Source organism: Chiloscyllium plagiosum, chromosome 23 (assembly GCF_004010195.1).
Source record: "Chiloscyllium plagiosum isolate BGI_BamShark_2017 chromosome 23, ASM401019v2, whole genome shotgun sequence".
NCBI lineage: Eukaryota > Metazoa > Chordata > Chondrichthyes > Orectolobiformes > Hemiscylliidae > Chiloscyllium > Chiloscyllium plagiosum.
In genome coordinates this window covers 11899733-11917601 of record NC_057732.1, presented here as the reverse complement: position 1 = coordinate 11917601, position 17869 = coordinate 11899733, and the positions used below count along the sequence as shown (strand labels likewise).

Here is a 17869-nt window from a genome sequence, read left to right as displayed (position 1 = left end):
CCTGGGGTAGGTGTGTTTGGAGGGGTGGGGGTATTCTGAAGAAGAGTGGGACCCTGGGGGGTGGGAGGCAAAATTGGTGATGAGTAGGACCATGGAGAAACGTCAAACGTGGCGGGGGGTGGGGCAAGGAGCTCCCGGTTTGTGCAGAGAGCCGGTTTGGGGTTGTTGGTTTGGGTAAGGGGGCGGACTGACAGGCGAGTGTTGCGGCCTCTAACCCCATCTCCCTCCCTCTCTGTGTGTGTAGGTTGCCGAGGAGCCCTGAGCCGCTCTTCCTGGTCCCTGCTCCCCCAGGTTGGTGATGGCGATGAGGCAAACTCCACTGACCTGCAGCGGCCACACCAGGCCCGTGGTCGACTTGGCTTTCAGCGGGATCACACCTTACGGTTACTTCCTAATCAGCGCCTGTAAAGGTGAGCCTGGAAGTCGGCTAGCGGCTCACGGGAGGATCGCGGCTTTAAGTCTCTGCTCTGGGCTGGGGGCTCGGACAAACTCGCGGCGCCAACTTCCATGTGTTGACATGTTCTGACATTAAAATTACATTTGTGTCGAGTTAAGCTTTGTTAGTGACCACAAGGGCATTCCGACTTGTTCGTCCGCAGTCGCATTAAATAATTCTGTTTTGTGGCTGTGACCTTTGTCAATATTTGCATTTTTTTTAAAGCTATGAATTGAGTGGAATTATTGCAGGTATTTGTACCTGTGTAACCTGTTGCCAGATTCTGAAAGGTGGTGTTTGAGGAAGAGGTGTCACAAACTCTGGTGTCCCTCTAGGTGGGCTTTAAACATCTGTCATCAAGAGTGACTTATAGTATCTCCACTGGCAGGAAAAGTGTATGACAACACTCAACCTGTGGCAGGTGACGAGAACTGCTGAGAGAAAGGCCTCACTCTCGGCATCTGTACAATTCACTCTTTTGAATTGTTGATTCTTGTATGTTCCCTGTTGGTAGATTTACTTGTCTATAATATCCTGTTTTCTGTCTCATGTTTACTTACAAACTTTGAATCCCAATGTGCAGTTTGAAGTTCAGTTTCAAATGACCTGATTATCATCCAGGCTTCAAAGGGACAACAAAGTCACATTATTTCCCCTTGATTTTTGTAAAATCAATATAAATAACAATGTTTATTCGTAGTAGAGCAATCTTAGTTAAATCGTCCTTGAACATAACAGTATACTGTACTATTGATGTTGCTTAATTCAAATTATTTGGTGAATTTTAATTTCTGCTGTTGATAATGACTGAATTATCAGAAATAGACTTAGGACTAAATAACATCTGCAAAAGTTAGTGTTTTATTTTAAACAAACACTGCAGTTCGATATTACAGGAATGTTAAAAGTCCTATCTGTGGATTGAGGTGCAAGTAAAATGTATAAAATTCAGTACTATTGTATTAATTGCCATGATTCAATACTGCTTAAGTATTGAGATTTCAGCATGATTGCCATTTTATTTGTAGAATTGATAATTTTCATTTTTGTTACTTTCCTCTCTCGATCTCTTTGTGATTTTTCTCCTTGAATTTCAACCTTTGTCTCACTCATGCAGTGCTCTCTTCAAATTCTCCTAGGTTTCCTTAAGTTTCTCTCCATATAAAATTCCGTATACAGTACATATTCACTGTCATTCCTTTACCTTGACCTCTTTCCCCTGTGTCAGTCATGGATTCTCTGCACCCTCCCCCAACCCCAGTTCCTTCTGTGTCTCACCCTTGGAAAAGCACTCTGCCAAATTACTTAGTTTTGTATTTAGGAGTTTAATATTCTCTTTGGCCCTCCATTCATCAAAATATTTCTCCAACTACTGACCTTTTGAACCTTACTCTTGCCTTCCTTTTGTTATCAGTCTGGAATAAAATCATTATATTCCTACCCGAACTTTAATCCACAGCAATTCCCTAGTATGGCTCTTATCTCTGCTCCTTCAAATTTAGGGGATGTAGATTTTAATGAGATCGCAGGTTTAGTCATTTGCTGTCAGACTGTGCAAAGTACTACAGAGAGATTGGGCCTTGATTTCATCAAAATTCTCACTACAGGATCAACCTGAAGTGCAGAAATATCCCCCTCACGTCATCTTCTGTTTTGGAAGCATTCATCTTTAAGCTCTTTCCCCTATCTGCCAACACCATCACTAACCAGAATGAGAAGCTTATAGCCCTGGACACAAGGACTGAGACTGTCTGATCAGTTGTCATTGCCAGTTCACCTGCCTGGATGTTAGATTAAGGAATTCACTATTCAATCATTTCTGCCCCTCAAATTCTCACTCCACCTTTACAGAGCTCCTTAAAATGTCTCTTTCACAAGCTTTAGGAAGGGCCTGTTTCCACACTGTAATGTAATCTGTAATCTAATCTGTAATCTGTAGTTGTCATTGCCAGTTCACCTGCCTGGATGTTAGATTAAGGAATTCCCTATTCAATCATTTCTGCCCCTCAAATTCTCACTCCACCTTTACAGAGCTCCTTAAAATGTCTCTTTCACAAGCTTTAGGTCAACTGCCCAATATTTCCTCACGTGACTCAGTGCCAACTTTTGATGAATGCCTCTTCTATATGCTTTGCTATGGTAAAAGCATGATGTAGGTTTTATCTCTCTAATTATAATTATAATATTTGATATCCATTCAGATGGCAAGCCCATGATGCGCCAAGGTGACACAGGGGACTGGATTGGGACGTTTCTGGGTCACAAAGGTGCTGTCTGGGGAGCCACATTAAATAAAGAGGCCAATAGGGCAGCAACCGCAGCAGCAGATTTTTCAGCGTGAGTACCTCTTGTAACATAAATCACAAAGGCAGCAAATGATTTTATTAGTCGTACAATATACTACAGTTAACTCAAGGAGGTTCTGAATGTGGCTTATTTAAGAAAAAAACTGCAATGAAAGAAGATAATAAAACCAAATGAAAAGAATTGTAAAACGCTGTTTGCAAAAAAGTGACATTGTGTGAGCTGTCTGGCTACTCACTGCTGGCTATTTGTTCAGTTTATCCATGGCGGCTACAGATTAATTGCATCTTGAGTCTTTGGAAGGGTTTTTTTTTAGCTGCCTCTTTAATGGACAATCCAAATGAAAACACCAAAAATCATTTAGTATCGTTGAGGTCCACAAATTAACTTGGTCACACAGTCACTGAAGGTTCCTGATAACTTGATCAGTTTTAGTAGCTTTGTTGATTCGATAAAGTATATGTAAACCTGAGCCAAGACTGAGATTAAAGTTGATTCGTAGTTGATGTTTGGGGAAACTGTTTCAGCATTCTTAGATATTTATTTTCACATGCAGTTATTTCACCTGAATTTATCCATATTGTTAATCCTCAGCAAGGTGTGGGATGCTGTGACAGGTGATGAAATGATCACCTTAGCCCACAAGCACATTGTCAAAACTGTGGACTTCACGGAGGTAAAGTCCATTTCTATTTCAATTCTTATTTGTATCCAAAAAAATTAAAACCTTTTTTAAGCTTGTTTTGTTTTCTTTCAGGATAGCAACAACTTATTGACTGGTGGGCAAGACAAAGTTTTGCGTATTTATGATTTGAACAAACCTGAATCAGGTGAGGCATAATTAATATCAAAAAGATTTACTAACCTTTGCACTTATTATTCATAGCAAGCTTCATATGAAACTGTGGCTTTGATTTCAGCAACCATATTACAATGTTGCAAAGAGAGATTGTCTAACTATTTAAATGCGTGGTGCTGAAGACTCTTCTGTCACACTCTTCTTCATGCTAAACTTGTTTTAGGTCCCCAGTTTAGAAACAGAAAGAATAAGAGCATGAGTAGTCCAGTCAGCCACTGAGCCTGCTCTGCCATTCAATGTGGTCAAGGCTGATCCTTTATCTTAAAGCAGTACCTCTGCTTTTTCCCATACTCCTTTATACCTGTAGCCTCTAGAAATCAATGTTTGTTTCTAAAATATGTTTAGTGGCTTAGTCTCGACAGCTTTCTTTGGAAGAAAGTTCCACTGAGTGAAGAAATTTCTCCTCATCTCAGTCCAGATGGATTATCACTTAGCTTGAGATTGTGAGCTCTTGTTGCACAGAGAATCTGGAACAAGGGAACAGCATCCCTGCTTCCAGTCTGTCCATCATTGTCAGAATTTTGTTTCAATGAAATCCTGTTTCATTCTTCTAAACTCCAGTGAATATAAGCCCAGTTGACCCAATCTCTTTACATGATAAGGCTGCCATCCCAGGAATCAGCCTGGTAAACGTTGGCTACCCTCCTGTATAGCAAGTAAATACTTTTAATTTGCTCCAGATGCGGTCTCTCAAAAGCCCTGTTGCTTTTTCAAAAGGTGGCAGTGGCATGTTTTGTACCGACATGGGAGGGTCAGTTGAGCCATGGTTTAATGTCTTAATTCAAAGAGGGCACTGACATTTAGCCTCGCCAATTTTCCAGTAGATGAATTATTGAAACAGGCAATTTTTTTTGTCCAAATCGAATCTTTAAGATCTTTGAGAAGAGATTGACCGTAAACTGCAGGAATCCATTGTACTTGACGAAGCATTAAAAATCTGTCTGAGTGTGCACTTACTTTCAAATATTATTGAAGTATTAAGGCCACTGATGGAAAATAAGTGTCAAAAGTAAAGCCAGAAAATCTGAAGTCTATTTAAAGGTGAACCTGGGAGAGAGTGAATGGAAAAACCTAAATATTTTTATAGGTTGTAAATTAAGTCTCCAGTTGTCAAGCCATTCACAGGTCATTCTTAGAAGAAAAAAAAATGTTCACTCATCTTTTGTTAAATATGGTGGTCACATGCAAGTCCTGATGTTCTTTCTCTGTCAGAGCCTCTCGAGATCAGTGGTCATAGTTCTGGTATTAAGAAAGCGCTGTGGTGTAATGGAGACAGGCAGATAATTTCAGCAGCTGATGACAAGACTGTAAGGTATGGGATTTTGCTGAAGAATTCAAGTTTGAGGTGAACAATATTTATGTGGATTGTACCTTTTGTAAAATATTTCTGACCTTTTTTAAGGAAAATAGTTATGCTATCAAGCTTGACTACTTTTTTGTGTGGGGTAGGGGCAGACCCAAATTTGGATGACACACAAGTTGACTGCTAGATCTAAGTACTTAGAACATTTTCTGTTTGTTTTAGATTTCTAGCATCCGTACTATCATACTATTTTATTTTTGTTAGCAGCAATATATTGGTGTAAGTTCTACCCTGCACAAATCATCTTCCCAACGTAATTCTCTCTGAAGTTCTGATTTTCTCAGACTGTTCTTTAAGGTTCTGTCTGGTGACCTGCTTAAAGTCCTAGAATGTATATACATGAGTATCAGTCGATCTTGAACAAAAGTCAACCCCAATACTTTGTGCTCATCATACTGGATGTCAAGACTGGGCATCCATGAGGCACTATGGGCCATCAACAGCAGCAGAATTGCATGGTCTGGCATATCCCCCCACTCAACCATTGGTGTCAATCTAGGGTTCAATGAAAAATGCAGGAGGGCATGCCAGGAGCAGCACTAGGCAAACCTAAAAATGAGGTGTCAATCTGGTGAAACTATCCGATTGACTATGTGTATGGCAAATGGCATAAGCAGCAAGTGATGGAGCTAAGCAACCAACGGATCAGATCTGCAGTCCAGCCATTTCCAGTCGTGAATGGTAGTGAACAATTATGGGATATTTGCCTTTATTAGTCAAAGCAAGATGGTTATGCTGGAACTGTTTAAGATGTTGGCTCGTCCACAGCTAGATATCTGTACAGTTCTAGAATCCACATTGTAGGAGGGATGTGTTTGAACTGGGGAGGGTACAGAGGCAATTCATCAGGATTTTGCCTGGGGAGTTTCAGTTAAAAAGAGAGATTGGACAGGCTGGAACTTTCCTTGGAGCAGAAATTGAGGGAGGACATGATTTGAGGAGTTGAGGCCTACATGAGATCAGCCACGATCATATTAATGGGCAGAATAATCTCAAGGTCTTTCATGGACTATTCCTGCTTAGTTCTTATGCTCTAATGATTGAGATGTATAAAATTATGAGGGGCATAGATAGGGTAGGCAAAAAGGAACACTTTCCTTTGGTGGAGGGATCAATGACTGGGGCATGAGGTTTAGATGAGATGCGAGGAAAAACTATCACCCAGAAGATGGTGGGAATCTGGAACTCACCGCCATAAAGGTTGTAGAGGCAGAAACCCACGATCACGTCTACTGCTTTGCCCTCATCAAAGCTGTTTGTTACTTCAAAAAACTCAATCAAGTTTGTGAGACATGATTTCCCACGCACAAAGCCATGTTGACTGTCCCGAATCAGCCCTTGCCTTTCCAAATACATGTACATTCTGCCCCTCAGGATTCCCTCCAACAACTTGCCAACCACCAATGTCAGGTTCACTGGTTAAAAGTTCCCTGGCTTGTCTTTACCACCTTTCTTGAACAGTGGCACCAGATTAGCCAACCTCGAGTCTTCCAGCACCTCACCTGTGACTATCAATGATATAAATATCTCAGCAAGGGGCCCACTAATCACTTCTCTAGCTTCCCACAGAGTTCTAGGGCACACCTGATCAGGTCCTGGGGATTTATCCACCTTTATAAATTTCAAGACATCCAACACTTCCTTCTCTGTAATATGGACAATTTTCAAGATGTCACCATCTATTTCCCTACATTCTATATCTTCCATGTCCTTCTCCACAGTAAATACTCATTTAGTATCTCCCCCCATCTCCTGCAGCTCCGCACAAAGGCCGCCTTGCTGATCTTTGAGGGACCCTATTCTCTCCTTAGTTACCCTTTTGTCATTTGTAAAAACCCTTTGGATTCTCCTTAACTCTATTTGCCAAAGCTATCTCATGTCCCCTTTTTGCCCTCCTGATTTCCCTCTTAAGTATACTCCTACTGCCTTTATACTCTTCTAAGCATTCACTTCATCGATCCTGTCTGTACCCGACATATGCTTCCTTCTTTTTCTTAACGAAACCCTCAACTTCTTTAGTCGTCCAGCATTCCCTACATCTACCAGACTTTCCTTTCACCCTGACAGGATAATGAGTGTCCAGGAGTGTTCCTGGACACTCATTATCTCATTTCTGAAGGCTTTCCATTTTCCACTTAAGTCGTCCCCTTACCTGCGAACATCTCCCCCATTTGCAGTGAATCAGTTCCTTGTGCAGATGCCCATAATTTTGACTTAATTTGTACTGGTTTTGGCAGCAAGGATTACAGTCTGTGACCTGGCAGCTGTGATTGCAAGGCAACGGATAAGAATGCGTTTCAACCTCAAGTTTTATTCATATAAAAGTCAAGACGTAAGAATCAGTCTTAGAATCACTACTGTTACCCAAGTACATGCTGTAATTAAAATAAGACTGCACATCTGACTTTTGGCTACAGTTGAAAGGCAGATCTGGTAGATATCAGCAGTTTGTTTAACATGAATAAATGACGGGAAGATATTCCTCAAGCTTGTTAAACTATGGGTGAAGCTTTATTTGAAGTATTCTAATACTTGATATTGTTACAGGCTCTGGGACAGGTCCAGTATGATTGAAGTGCAAACTATTCATGTTGGGTCATCTGTAAGCAGTGTTGAGTATATACCTGATGGAGAGATTCTGGTTTTAACTTATGGAAAAACTATTGCTTTTTACAATGCACTAAGGTAAGTTAAATCATTTCAGGTCTGTTTTAAGTTAGTGTGATAAACGTTGTCTGTCTTTAGAACTTAAATATTCATCATTCGGGCACTTTGCAATTGTTATGTAGTTGAAGATGTGTACTGTACCTTTGAGAGAGTGAATGCTGTTGGAAAGTGAGAGCTTAGAAGCCCCTGTGTGATATAACTGGATACTAGAAGGCAGTCTCAGTGTACTGGATAATTGAAAGTATATAACATTTGGCCTTGATATGGATACCTGAGTTGGTTGCTATTTTAATGACAGTTTGAATTTAACCAATCAGTTTAAATTATGCCTCAGGATACTAAAATCCAATCAAGTTTGAATTTATTGTAATGCCTACATTGAACCAATGAACGAGTCTGATATTGGGGATATAAAATACAGGCATTTTGAAAATTGAACACAGAGCAACTGCCATCAACAAGATCCAAAAAATTCGGAAACACTCTCTACTAAAGGTACCTTCTTATATGAAACATATTCGCAGTAAAAAGAAAGATGATGACCCAGGGCGATCTTCAGCTGGATGAAGAAAGACACAAAAGAGGACAGCTGTTGTGTGGCTTTGAAACTAAAGTAGAGTTGTGGTGCTGAAAAGCACAGCAGGTCAGGCAGCATCCGAGGGGCAGGAAAATTGCCATTTCAGGCAAAAGCCATTCATCAGGAATGAGGCTCGGAGCCTCCAGTGGAGAGAGAAATGGGAGGGGGGTGTGGGGCTGGGGCTAAGGTAGCTGAGAGTTCAATAGGTGGATGGAGGTGGGGGTAAAGGCAATAGGTCGGAGGGGAGTGTGGAGTGAATAGGTGGGAAGGAAGATGAACAGGTAGGACAGGTCATGAGGGTGGTGGGGAGTTGGAAGGTTGGAACACTGGTAAGGTGGGGGGAGGGAAAATGAGGAAACTAGTGAAAATTACATCGATACCCTGGGGTTGGAAGGTCCCGAGGCAGAAGATGAGGCATTCTTCCTCTAGGTGTCAGATAATAAGAGAGTGGCAACGGAGGCGGCCCAGGTCCTGCCTGTCCATAGTGGGAGGGGGGAGTTGAAGTGTTTGGCCATGGGGCGGTGAGGTTGATTGATGCAGGTGTCCCGGAGACGTTCTCTGAAGTGCTAAGCCTTCCTGTCTCCCCGCTGTAGAGGAGACTGCATCGGGAGCAATGGATACAGTAAATGACCTGTAGAAGTGCAGGTGAAACTTTGATGGATGTGGAAGGCTCGTTTGGGGCCTTGAACAGAGGTGAAGGGGGAGGTGTGGGCGCAGGTTTTGCAGTTCCTGCGCTGGCAGTGAAAGCTGCCAGGAGAGGAGGGTGTGTTGTTAGGGGGCATGGACCTGACAAGGTAGTCTTGGAGGTAACAGTCTTTACGGAAAGCTGATAGGGGTGGTGCAGGAAATATATATCAGGTGGCGGGGTCTGTTTGTAGGTGGCGGAAATGACGGCGAATAATGCGATGTATACGGAGATTGGGGGGTGGGGGGGTGGGGGTCTGTCCTTGTTGGAGTGGTGGAGTTCGACGGTGGAGATGCAGGAAGTGGATGAGATGCATTGGAGGGCATAATCAATCATGCGGATGGGGAAATTGCGGTCTTTAAAGAAGGGGGCCATCTGGTATGTTCTGTGGTGGAACTGATCCTCCTGGGGATGGATACCGAGAAATTGGAAATAAATGAAAGCACTTTTGCAGGAGGCAGGGTGGGAGGTGGTGTAGTCCAGGTAGCTGACATTTTCGACAAACCCAACTTCCACAGATATCCTCATGGCCAAACACTTTAATTCCTCCTCCTACTCTGCCAAGGACATGCAGGTCCTAGGCCGCCTCAGTTGCCACTCCCTTACCACCCGATGCCCACAGGAAGAACACGTCATTTTCCACCTCTGGACCCTCCAACCGCATGGCATCAATGTCGATTTCACCAGTTTCCTCATTTCCCCTCCCCCCACCTTATCCCAGTTCCAACCTTCCAGTTCAGCACTGTCTTCATGACCTGTCTATCTTCCTTCCCACCTATCCGCTCCACCCTTCCCTCCAACCTATCACCTTTACCCCCACCTCCATCCACCTATTGCATTCTCAGCTACTTTCTCCAGCCCCACCCCCTTCCATTTATCCCTCCACCTCTGAGGCATTTGCCCGAAACGTCGATTTTCCTGCTCCTTGGATGCTGCCTGACCTGCTGTGCTTTTCCAGCACCCCACACTCTAATCTCCAGCATCTGCAGTCCTCACTTTTGCCTGGTTTTTAAACTAAGTTGATGTAATTTTAATAAGTCTTATTGGGACAGCATATTGTTTTAGAGTTGGAGGCAGATAATAAGCCGTTAAGAGAAACGGGGACCTAGAGTTGTGAAGCATTGCTTAATGTTCACTTTGGAGTTAAAGAATAATTGATATTATTTTCTATAAATAGTGGAATTTGGGTGTTCTGTCACTCATATTTCAACAGATTGCAAGGTGAGGTGAGCTTTTCTGGGCCAATGATTTAATTAACAGAAGGGTTTGCTGCCGTGTCATAACATAATGAATCCTCTGAGCTTAAGTCAGTTTAATCTTTAGAAATGTAAATTTACCTGCAAAAAGGACTCTTATGAAAATGTTTAATACCCACAAATTGTTAGGGAGAATGTTTCATTTTGGATTTTTATAGTGCCTACTAAAGGGAAAGTACTCCACAAAGATGTTGATGTTGAATACTGATATTTTGCATCAGTATTCCCTGGAGAATTCAAGAAACATCGTGGATGTAGCTGTAAACCGGGAATTAAAAGAGAAGGAAGAGCTCAAATTTACAAACCAGTAGTACTGAATAAATTGTCAGAACTGCATGTTAGCACGTCCCTAAGACTAGAATGGATTTCAACCTCGGGTCATGAAAGAAATAGCTCATGAGATAGTTGATGCACTGGTTTTAATTTAGCAGAACTCATTAGATTCAGGTAAGGATCCTTTAGGTTGGAAAATACTTAATGTAACTTTTCTGTTCAAAAAGCAATGGAGGCAGAAAGCAGGTTAGTCTGTCATGGAGAAAATGTTAGATGTTAGTAAAAATGTTTTAACATGTCATAAAAATGTTATTACAGTTGAGTTGCGTTTTTTGAACTTCCCTTCATCAAAAGGTAGTGGATGCAGAATCTTCAATTATTTTAAAGGCAGGGCTACATAGATTCTTGATAACCCAGAGGATGCAAGATCATAAGATTTATGCAGGAATGTGATGTTCAAGGTAAAATCAGATTGACCATGCTCTCAATGATTGGCTTAAAACTTGAAGGGACGCATAACATACTGTTGTTCCTTGTTCTTGAGTTGGGCACAGTACCAAATGAGATCTGTAGTACAGTATCAATTGAAGATTGAATGAAGTTTTGTCACAGGAGGCCTTCAAATGAGAAGGAATGTTGGAGTATTTTAGGAAGGGATATCTTTTGTTAATAGCTGGAGATAGTGTATGTAACGATGAAAAATAGATCGTTAGGGAAGAAGTGGAAGCATTGGACTGGATGGGATTAGAAGTTGGGTGGAGAAGGCCCACAGATTTTGAGATATAAATTTTGAATGCTTGGTTGAGTTGAATTTTACAAAGGAAGAGAGTTCTTCGAGGAAGATTGGAGGTGACAAAACCAGGGGTGTAAGATTCAGTGGCAAAGGGGGTTGGCTGGAGGTTTGGTGTTGTATTAGCTGTTTATGAAGGATGGATTGATTTGAGGAGTTCAGTTTGGAGTTGGAACAAAAGGCTCAAGTTGCAACAGTCCTCAGCTGATGTGACTGGACAAGTCTGATTCCAGATTGAAATCTGGCCTGGTAGATCATGTTTTGTATTTTAATTCAGTTTCATAGTCTTTCACTGAAACGTAACACAAGGTTGCAGGTTTGATTTTAACAATTAAAAAGAGAACAGATTATACAATAGAAATGAAGGTAATGTAGACCGTACCAAGGTATTTACGCATAACACAAATTGTTATCTACCAACTACCCCAATAGCACTCCAATCTATGGCTTTATCCTCAGCAAAATTCAGTTCTTCATTCTTCTAAACACACAAGCAAGCTGATGCATTTTATTGTTCGCACTTTCTGATTATAAAACCCTTGCAATAAAAAAAATCAAATGATTCCCTTCGAGGGTCCCAGTCAAGTGTGGTTTGACTCATTCCAGCATTTAGTCTACCTACAACAAATTGACTGCAGTGTTTCAAGGAGACTGCTTCCCATCACTTTCTCAAGTGTAATTAGGAATGAGGCAATAAATATTGGCCCAGCCAGTGATGCCCACATTCCTTGAACTAATAATTTAAAAAGTCATGGATCCAGAAATACTGAACTTAATTATTATCCCTTCATACATACAGACCAAAACCCATGTACCGTGAGTATAAAATCCGAATGCTAAACTTAATGATATATATAAATCTCTCATCTTGCAACACAGCTTTAAACTGGAGACTGAAAGAGTGGTGGATAAAGAATTGATGGGTTTGTCAAATTAGTTGTGTTCAGGATAGCATGATTATTTCAGTTTTGCAATATCTTTAAGAAACTGATTCATTTAAGCTAGATGTCAAATACGTAATGTAATGGCAGAGGTAGAGCAAAGGTGTCAGTGTGTAGTGTGAGCTGATCCTACATCTGGAATTGTCATTAGGAACAGCATATAACACAGGAGAGACCAATGATGGATCCTTGAGAATTCCTGGAGATTACTGTAAACAGTGGGAATTAAGACTTGTGACCAGTGCAGCTAAAGAATTTGATGTGATTGTATAATACCACAATTGGAAAGTCTCTGGTGCACATCTGAGTTTTAGAAAAAGGCAAGAAGACAGGTACGTTAGAAGCCAATGGTGATATGGTGTTAAACTTCATTTTAAAACCAGAGGCTTGGTGCAAAGACTAACCATAGTGAAATGCAGGTCATTCTGCTATAACCCGTGTTTCATTAACGCTAATTTGCTGCAATGTGATTGGTGAATTGAAGGCACTGTTTCTAAAGCATGAACTTTTAAATAGTGTTGGCTGTAATGCGATTACATTGCCAGCACTTTAGGTGCTGTTTCTAAAGTGCAATTTTTCTATAATGCAGGGTTGCACAAGAATCAGCCATCGTATTAGAAAAGAGCAACCTGTATTCTGAAATGTTAAGGAACATTGGTCAGCATATTCTCATTTGTTCCATAGTCTGCTGAGTGACTTGATCTGTCATATTGACACTCCAGTTTAAAATGGGTTGAAGTATTCTTGACTCGAGGGGAAAATTTTAATTTGTTCTGAAACTGATTACTCTGCAGTGAACTGTGCTGAGAAGTGTAGCTACTGTTGTTGGTTGAGAATGAGATTATGTTCTGTTGTTGAGTGGTCAAAATGTATAGTTTCTTACATTAAAAGTTGCTGCCGAAATGAAGCGCATGGTTTTGTCCAATCAGTGCCCAGTTGTGGCATTTTGATTCAAACTTAACAGTCAATAAGATAATTTAAACTTATTTGAAATTTCCCAGACCATGAGGGATGTTGGGATGAAATTTACAATCAGTACTTCTCCTTATAATTACCTCACTGAAAATCCGTATTGATCTTTGTGGTTCTCATCATCCTCTTAAATAGGACCTAGCAATGGGTGAATAGCACTGAACATAAGCAAAAAGCGTTGAAGATCGTATATAATGCAGATAACATATGCCTAGTAGTTTTGTTTCTAGTTAGTTTCTTAGATTGTATTACCACTGAGGCGTAGCAGAAAAATGTCAAGACTGGGAACTCCATATCCAAAGTTATTTTATCTGAAGTAGTGGTTTACAAGCACAGAAATCCCATTTAAATTTACCAATTGTTTGTGGACCCTTCTGTCTGACGCCAGTTCATATGAGCATTAGAGGTACCAGTGCATGTAATTTTTTCCAGTATTTGCTGTATTCTCATTACAATGTTTGAAAGAATTGAGATACTCATTTAACTCGGCCTCCCTCACTTCCTCCATTCCTCCCAGTCTCTCTCCTCTCCTCCACCACCCGTTCCCAGTGTTTTCTGCTCTTTTTAAAAAAACACATTTCTTTGCCTCCTCCCCACATTGTTTGTGGATTCTTGAGTAGAGTGCATCATTATATCTTATTCCAGTCATATTTAGGAATTTCTTCTGTACCACAGTATCAGTATATTTGTCGTGCTTGTAGAGTACATATAATACATTTCAGCAAATGGAAATATTTTAATGATTTGGGATACATTCTGACAAGTTTTGTACTAATGTTTTACAGTCTTGAGTTGATCAAATCTTTTGACGCACCAGCATCAATCAACTCTGCTTCTCTTCACCCTGAGAAAGACGTTTTTGTTGCAGGAGGTGATGATTTCAAACTATACAAGTTTGATTATAATACAGGCGAGGATTTAGGTAAGTAGTTTAATTTTTTTTCATGTGGATTAGCTGTTTTGTGAAAATTATATTTCAAGTCACAATTCTTTGCTGCTGCAAATAGGATTACTAATGTTTGTATAATTCCGGTATATAGAGTGATCTTATTTTATCTGTACCATTTTGGATTACTATACATCTGTAGAAATCGACAATCGTCATGTTAATTTTTGTTCTTAAATGTTGAATTAGTCCAATATTCAGTTGTGCATTTGCTTTCTAGTTTTGGTTTAAATTGATCCAAGACATGTTCTGTAGTCAACGCGTGTGTATTTGGATACTTTCTGGATCATTATGAAGTTTTGAGATCAGTGAAAAGCTTCATGGCATTTTGCAGTTTTGTGAATGCAGTTGCCCCAAATTTGATTTCAGTCATTCCATTTAAGAGGTTGCACCACTGTCTTCAAATGAAGCAGTTGACTGCTGTGGAGAGAGCAACAGCAGGAGTTCAATGTGAACAAGCCCAGTGGAACTCCTAAAAGGGCAACAAATATCTTATGGTCTTTAATGACCAATCTTGCTTTTTTTTTCCTTGGAATTTGGGTACATCAAGACCATTACATGTTTTAGTGAATTATTTATAGTTGCTGTTCAGTCAGTGCAGTATGACCTTTGGAATTAGGAGAGGTGAACTCATACTACCCCTTAAATATTGGTAGGTGCAGGTTGAATTTCCCTTCTAGATAAACATTGCCTTTTCTATTAAGACTAACATTAAAATTGTAGGAAAATCATTAGTTTTCAATTGGATTTGTAGCTACAGTAATTTAAGAAATCATTGTAGTTTCACAGATTAAATCTTAAAAGTCTTGTCAGTAATGAGATTTCATTTAATTTGATTACACAACCAAGAATAAAACTTAGTAGAATTGTAACTTTCACTGAAAATAACTTAAGTCTGTGTGTGTCTGGTATGCAAAGTTTTTGTGAGCTTCTGCTTTGTAATTCTTAATTAATTTTCCTGGATTAAGCAGCTAGGCTACGTGCAGTTATTTCAAGCATTATAGCCTTGAATATTTTTGTCTCCAACTTGATTCAGTTAAAATTAAGGGTGTTGGAAAAACGCAGGTCAGTCAACATCAGTGATAAGAACCTTGTGATTCCTGTCTGTTCACATGTAAAAATGGAATCTACTGTTGTTGCTTGCAGTAAGTTGCAGAAAATGGTAATGTTAGTTTGCTGAGATCTTAAGCAAATGAAAGTAAGATGTTCTAGTAATACTGTTTTTAGACTTTGCAGTGGCATGTCTGGAAAAAGCAAGAACAGGTGTTAGGCTTGTTCATGATGGAGTCATCAATTCAAAGTTTAAAAGTTACAGATGTACATTTAATCTGCTTGCCTAATTTATTTTTATCAAAACTATTAGGTTTAGATAACTTTCATGACCACAGGATGTCCTAAAGTGTTCTACAGCCAAAAAGTACTTTGTGTACTGTTACTGTTGGAATTTTTAAAAATACAGCAGTCAGTTTGTACACTTCAAGATCCTGCAATAACAATGTGCTAATGACCAGATAATGTTACTCTGATGATGAGGGCTTGGTTTAATATCTGATTTGAAACACGACATTTCTGAAATTTTAGCACACCCTAACTATAGCACTGGAGTATCAACATAGGTTTTCATGTTTTGCATCTTTTGAATGAGACTTGGACACATGATCTTTTATCTTTCCTGGAAGTGGCTCAAGGCTATACTTGGCTGTATATGTCTGTAATTTTGAATTGCCCAACAGCAAGAATTTTAATGTTTTTAAAATTTAAATATTGCACTAAGAAAAAAATATACTTTTTATTTTTAATATCTGTTGTTTTCGCTCTGTTCTAAGTGAAATTAAATCTTTTTGTAGAGTCATACAAAGGTCACTTTGGCCCAGTCCACTGTGTGAGATTTAGTCCTGATGGAGAATTATATGCAAGTGGTTCTGAAGATGGAACTCTTCGTCTTTGGCAGACAACTGTTGGCAAAACATATGGGTTATGGAAATGTGTGCTCCCTGGTAAGTGCATTTTCATTCATCATCCCAGTTAACTGATGTCAATCTTACTTCATACTTTAAATGTGTAGCAGCGTGCGTTTGTTCTATAGAGATCTCTTGATTTTCTGAAGGAACGGTTTAACTCGTGCTGAATGTACAGGTCAATCATCTTTGGGTGAAATACTTGTAATTTAAGCTGTCAATGTGGGGAGCTGTCTGTATTTACACTTCTGTATTTGAATTACAGAGGAGCTTGGATCTGAAAACTCTGATTCAATCTATGGCACTCCTCCAGAGGTAAAAGCTTGAGATGCCAACATGAGAAAAACAAACAAGCAACAATATGTGATGAACTGAACAAAAAGGGAAGCCTTCAGTTTTATATGGTTATGAAAATGCAGACCTGATAAATGGAACCATATCATTCATTCAAAAACTTTAACTGTCTAGAAGACAACCACCTGGTGTCTGCAAGGAAGGAAAGTTGTAGACCTATGTATGTTCATTGCAGCTGCCTCCCATCATGTAGTGGTTTAATTGGGCCTGACTAGTAACACCTGTATATATTGTATCTTGACAGAAGTTTCTCATTGAGGAAGTGTGGTCAAGTTACAGCTATGACATAATGGATTCAAGTCTGTTTCTGTTAGAAAATAATCCATTTTTTTTCTTTTCCACCCATTAGTTCAATGCTACGTTTATGCTTTAAAATAAAACCTTATTCAACATTTGTTGTCATTCTTTTCATTTTAAATGGCTTTCAATCTATCACGATTTCTGACAATTTATTTATGCAAATGGACCCTTAAGCAGTATTAAACTGTCCCCCATGCATGTGTAAACATTAACAGACAGAAAATGCTTTACAGTGTATTTATTACTCTTCAAACTTTGCTGCTTTGTGACTCAATGCATGTTAATAGATCTACTAATTATTTTTGTCCTCGGCAAAAGAAAATAAGCAGCAGTTGCAGTAATTACATTAGGACTTTTATCTGCTCAGGAGCTATGTTATATTTTATGTTTTAAGCTGAAGGTTGACTATGTGGATTGATTCACTTTTGCAGCCAACTGTTTTGATTATATACAACATCTAGGATCAGTGAGCATTTTGTAAAGCTCTGGTTATGTTTAATGCAGTGGCCCAATCATGGGCTGACTAGAAACCTTTTTAAGTTACTGCCTGATCCTGATATGTCCGTTTCTTTCTTTTCTCAATTGCAACATGGGGTTATTATGCTCTTACGAAAAATGTGTTGTTGCGTGTCTGTTGATTAAAAATAATAAAAAGTGGGTCAGGCTATGAAGGCTGCTTTTGTTTTTATAGTGCATGTTGAAAAAATACACTAATGCAGACTTAAAATAAACTGGTTTCTTAATTTAATATCACAGATACAAATTGATTAAATGTTTGAATTCCTCATAACATGTGGTGCAAACTCTTTGCTTACAGTTAAATTGGCAGTACTGAAAACTGTGACTTTAAGTGAATCATTGATTCTCATAAGAATCAATTTCAAAGTCGAGTTGGGTTCTTTTTTACATTGTTTTTGAGCGATAAATGTATAAACTTACATGCCATTTGTACAGCATGCATTCCCAATTGAAATAACTTAGAAAATAAAATACATCACTGATTATAAGATGAAAATGATCTACAATAGATGGAAAGATTTTTTTGAAAAAACTTCACTGAACAGTAGTTTTAGATTGGCCAGGCTCCATCTAGTGGCAAAGGTTAGTGAATGCATGTAGCTGCTGATGTTCCATGTGACAATACTGTGGTTCTAAGATGTGTATTTTGCCCTTTTTTTAATGAAGAGT

At 39.5% G+C, this 17869-nt stretch overlaps 1 protein-coding gene across 4 annotated transcripts in view; it reads left to right on the top strand.

The window, feature by feature from the left end:
• Positions 1–16773, top strand: part of LOC122561620 (serine/threonine kinase receptor associated protein) — a 23778-nt gene extending 7005 nt beyond the window's left edge. For all 4 annotated transcript variants that reach the window (XM_043713531.1, XM_043713529.1, XM_043713530.1 and 1 more), the window contains exons 2-10: positions 245–410; positions 2638–2773; positions 3335–3416; positions 3498–3570; positions 4812–4911; positions 7510–7647; positions 13909–14045; positions 15917–16066; positions 16293–16773. In XM_043713531.1, the coding sequence (XP_043569466.1) occupies positions 299–410; positions 2638–2773; positions 3335–3416; positions 3498–3570; positions 4812–4911; positions 7510–7647; positions 13909–14045; positions 15917–16066; positions 16293–16354 (990 nt within the window). In that variant the 5' untranslated portion in view covers positions 245–298 and the 3' untranslated portion in view covers positions 16355–16773. The remainder of the gene's footprint in view (positions 1–244; positions 411–2637; positions 2774–3334; positions 3417–3497; positions 3571–4811; positions 4912–7509; positions 7648–13908; positions 14046–15916; positions 16067–16292) is intronic.
• Positions 16774–17869: the final 1096 nt, after the last annotated feature.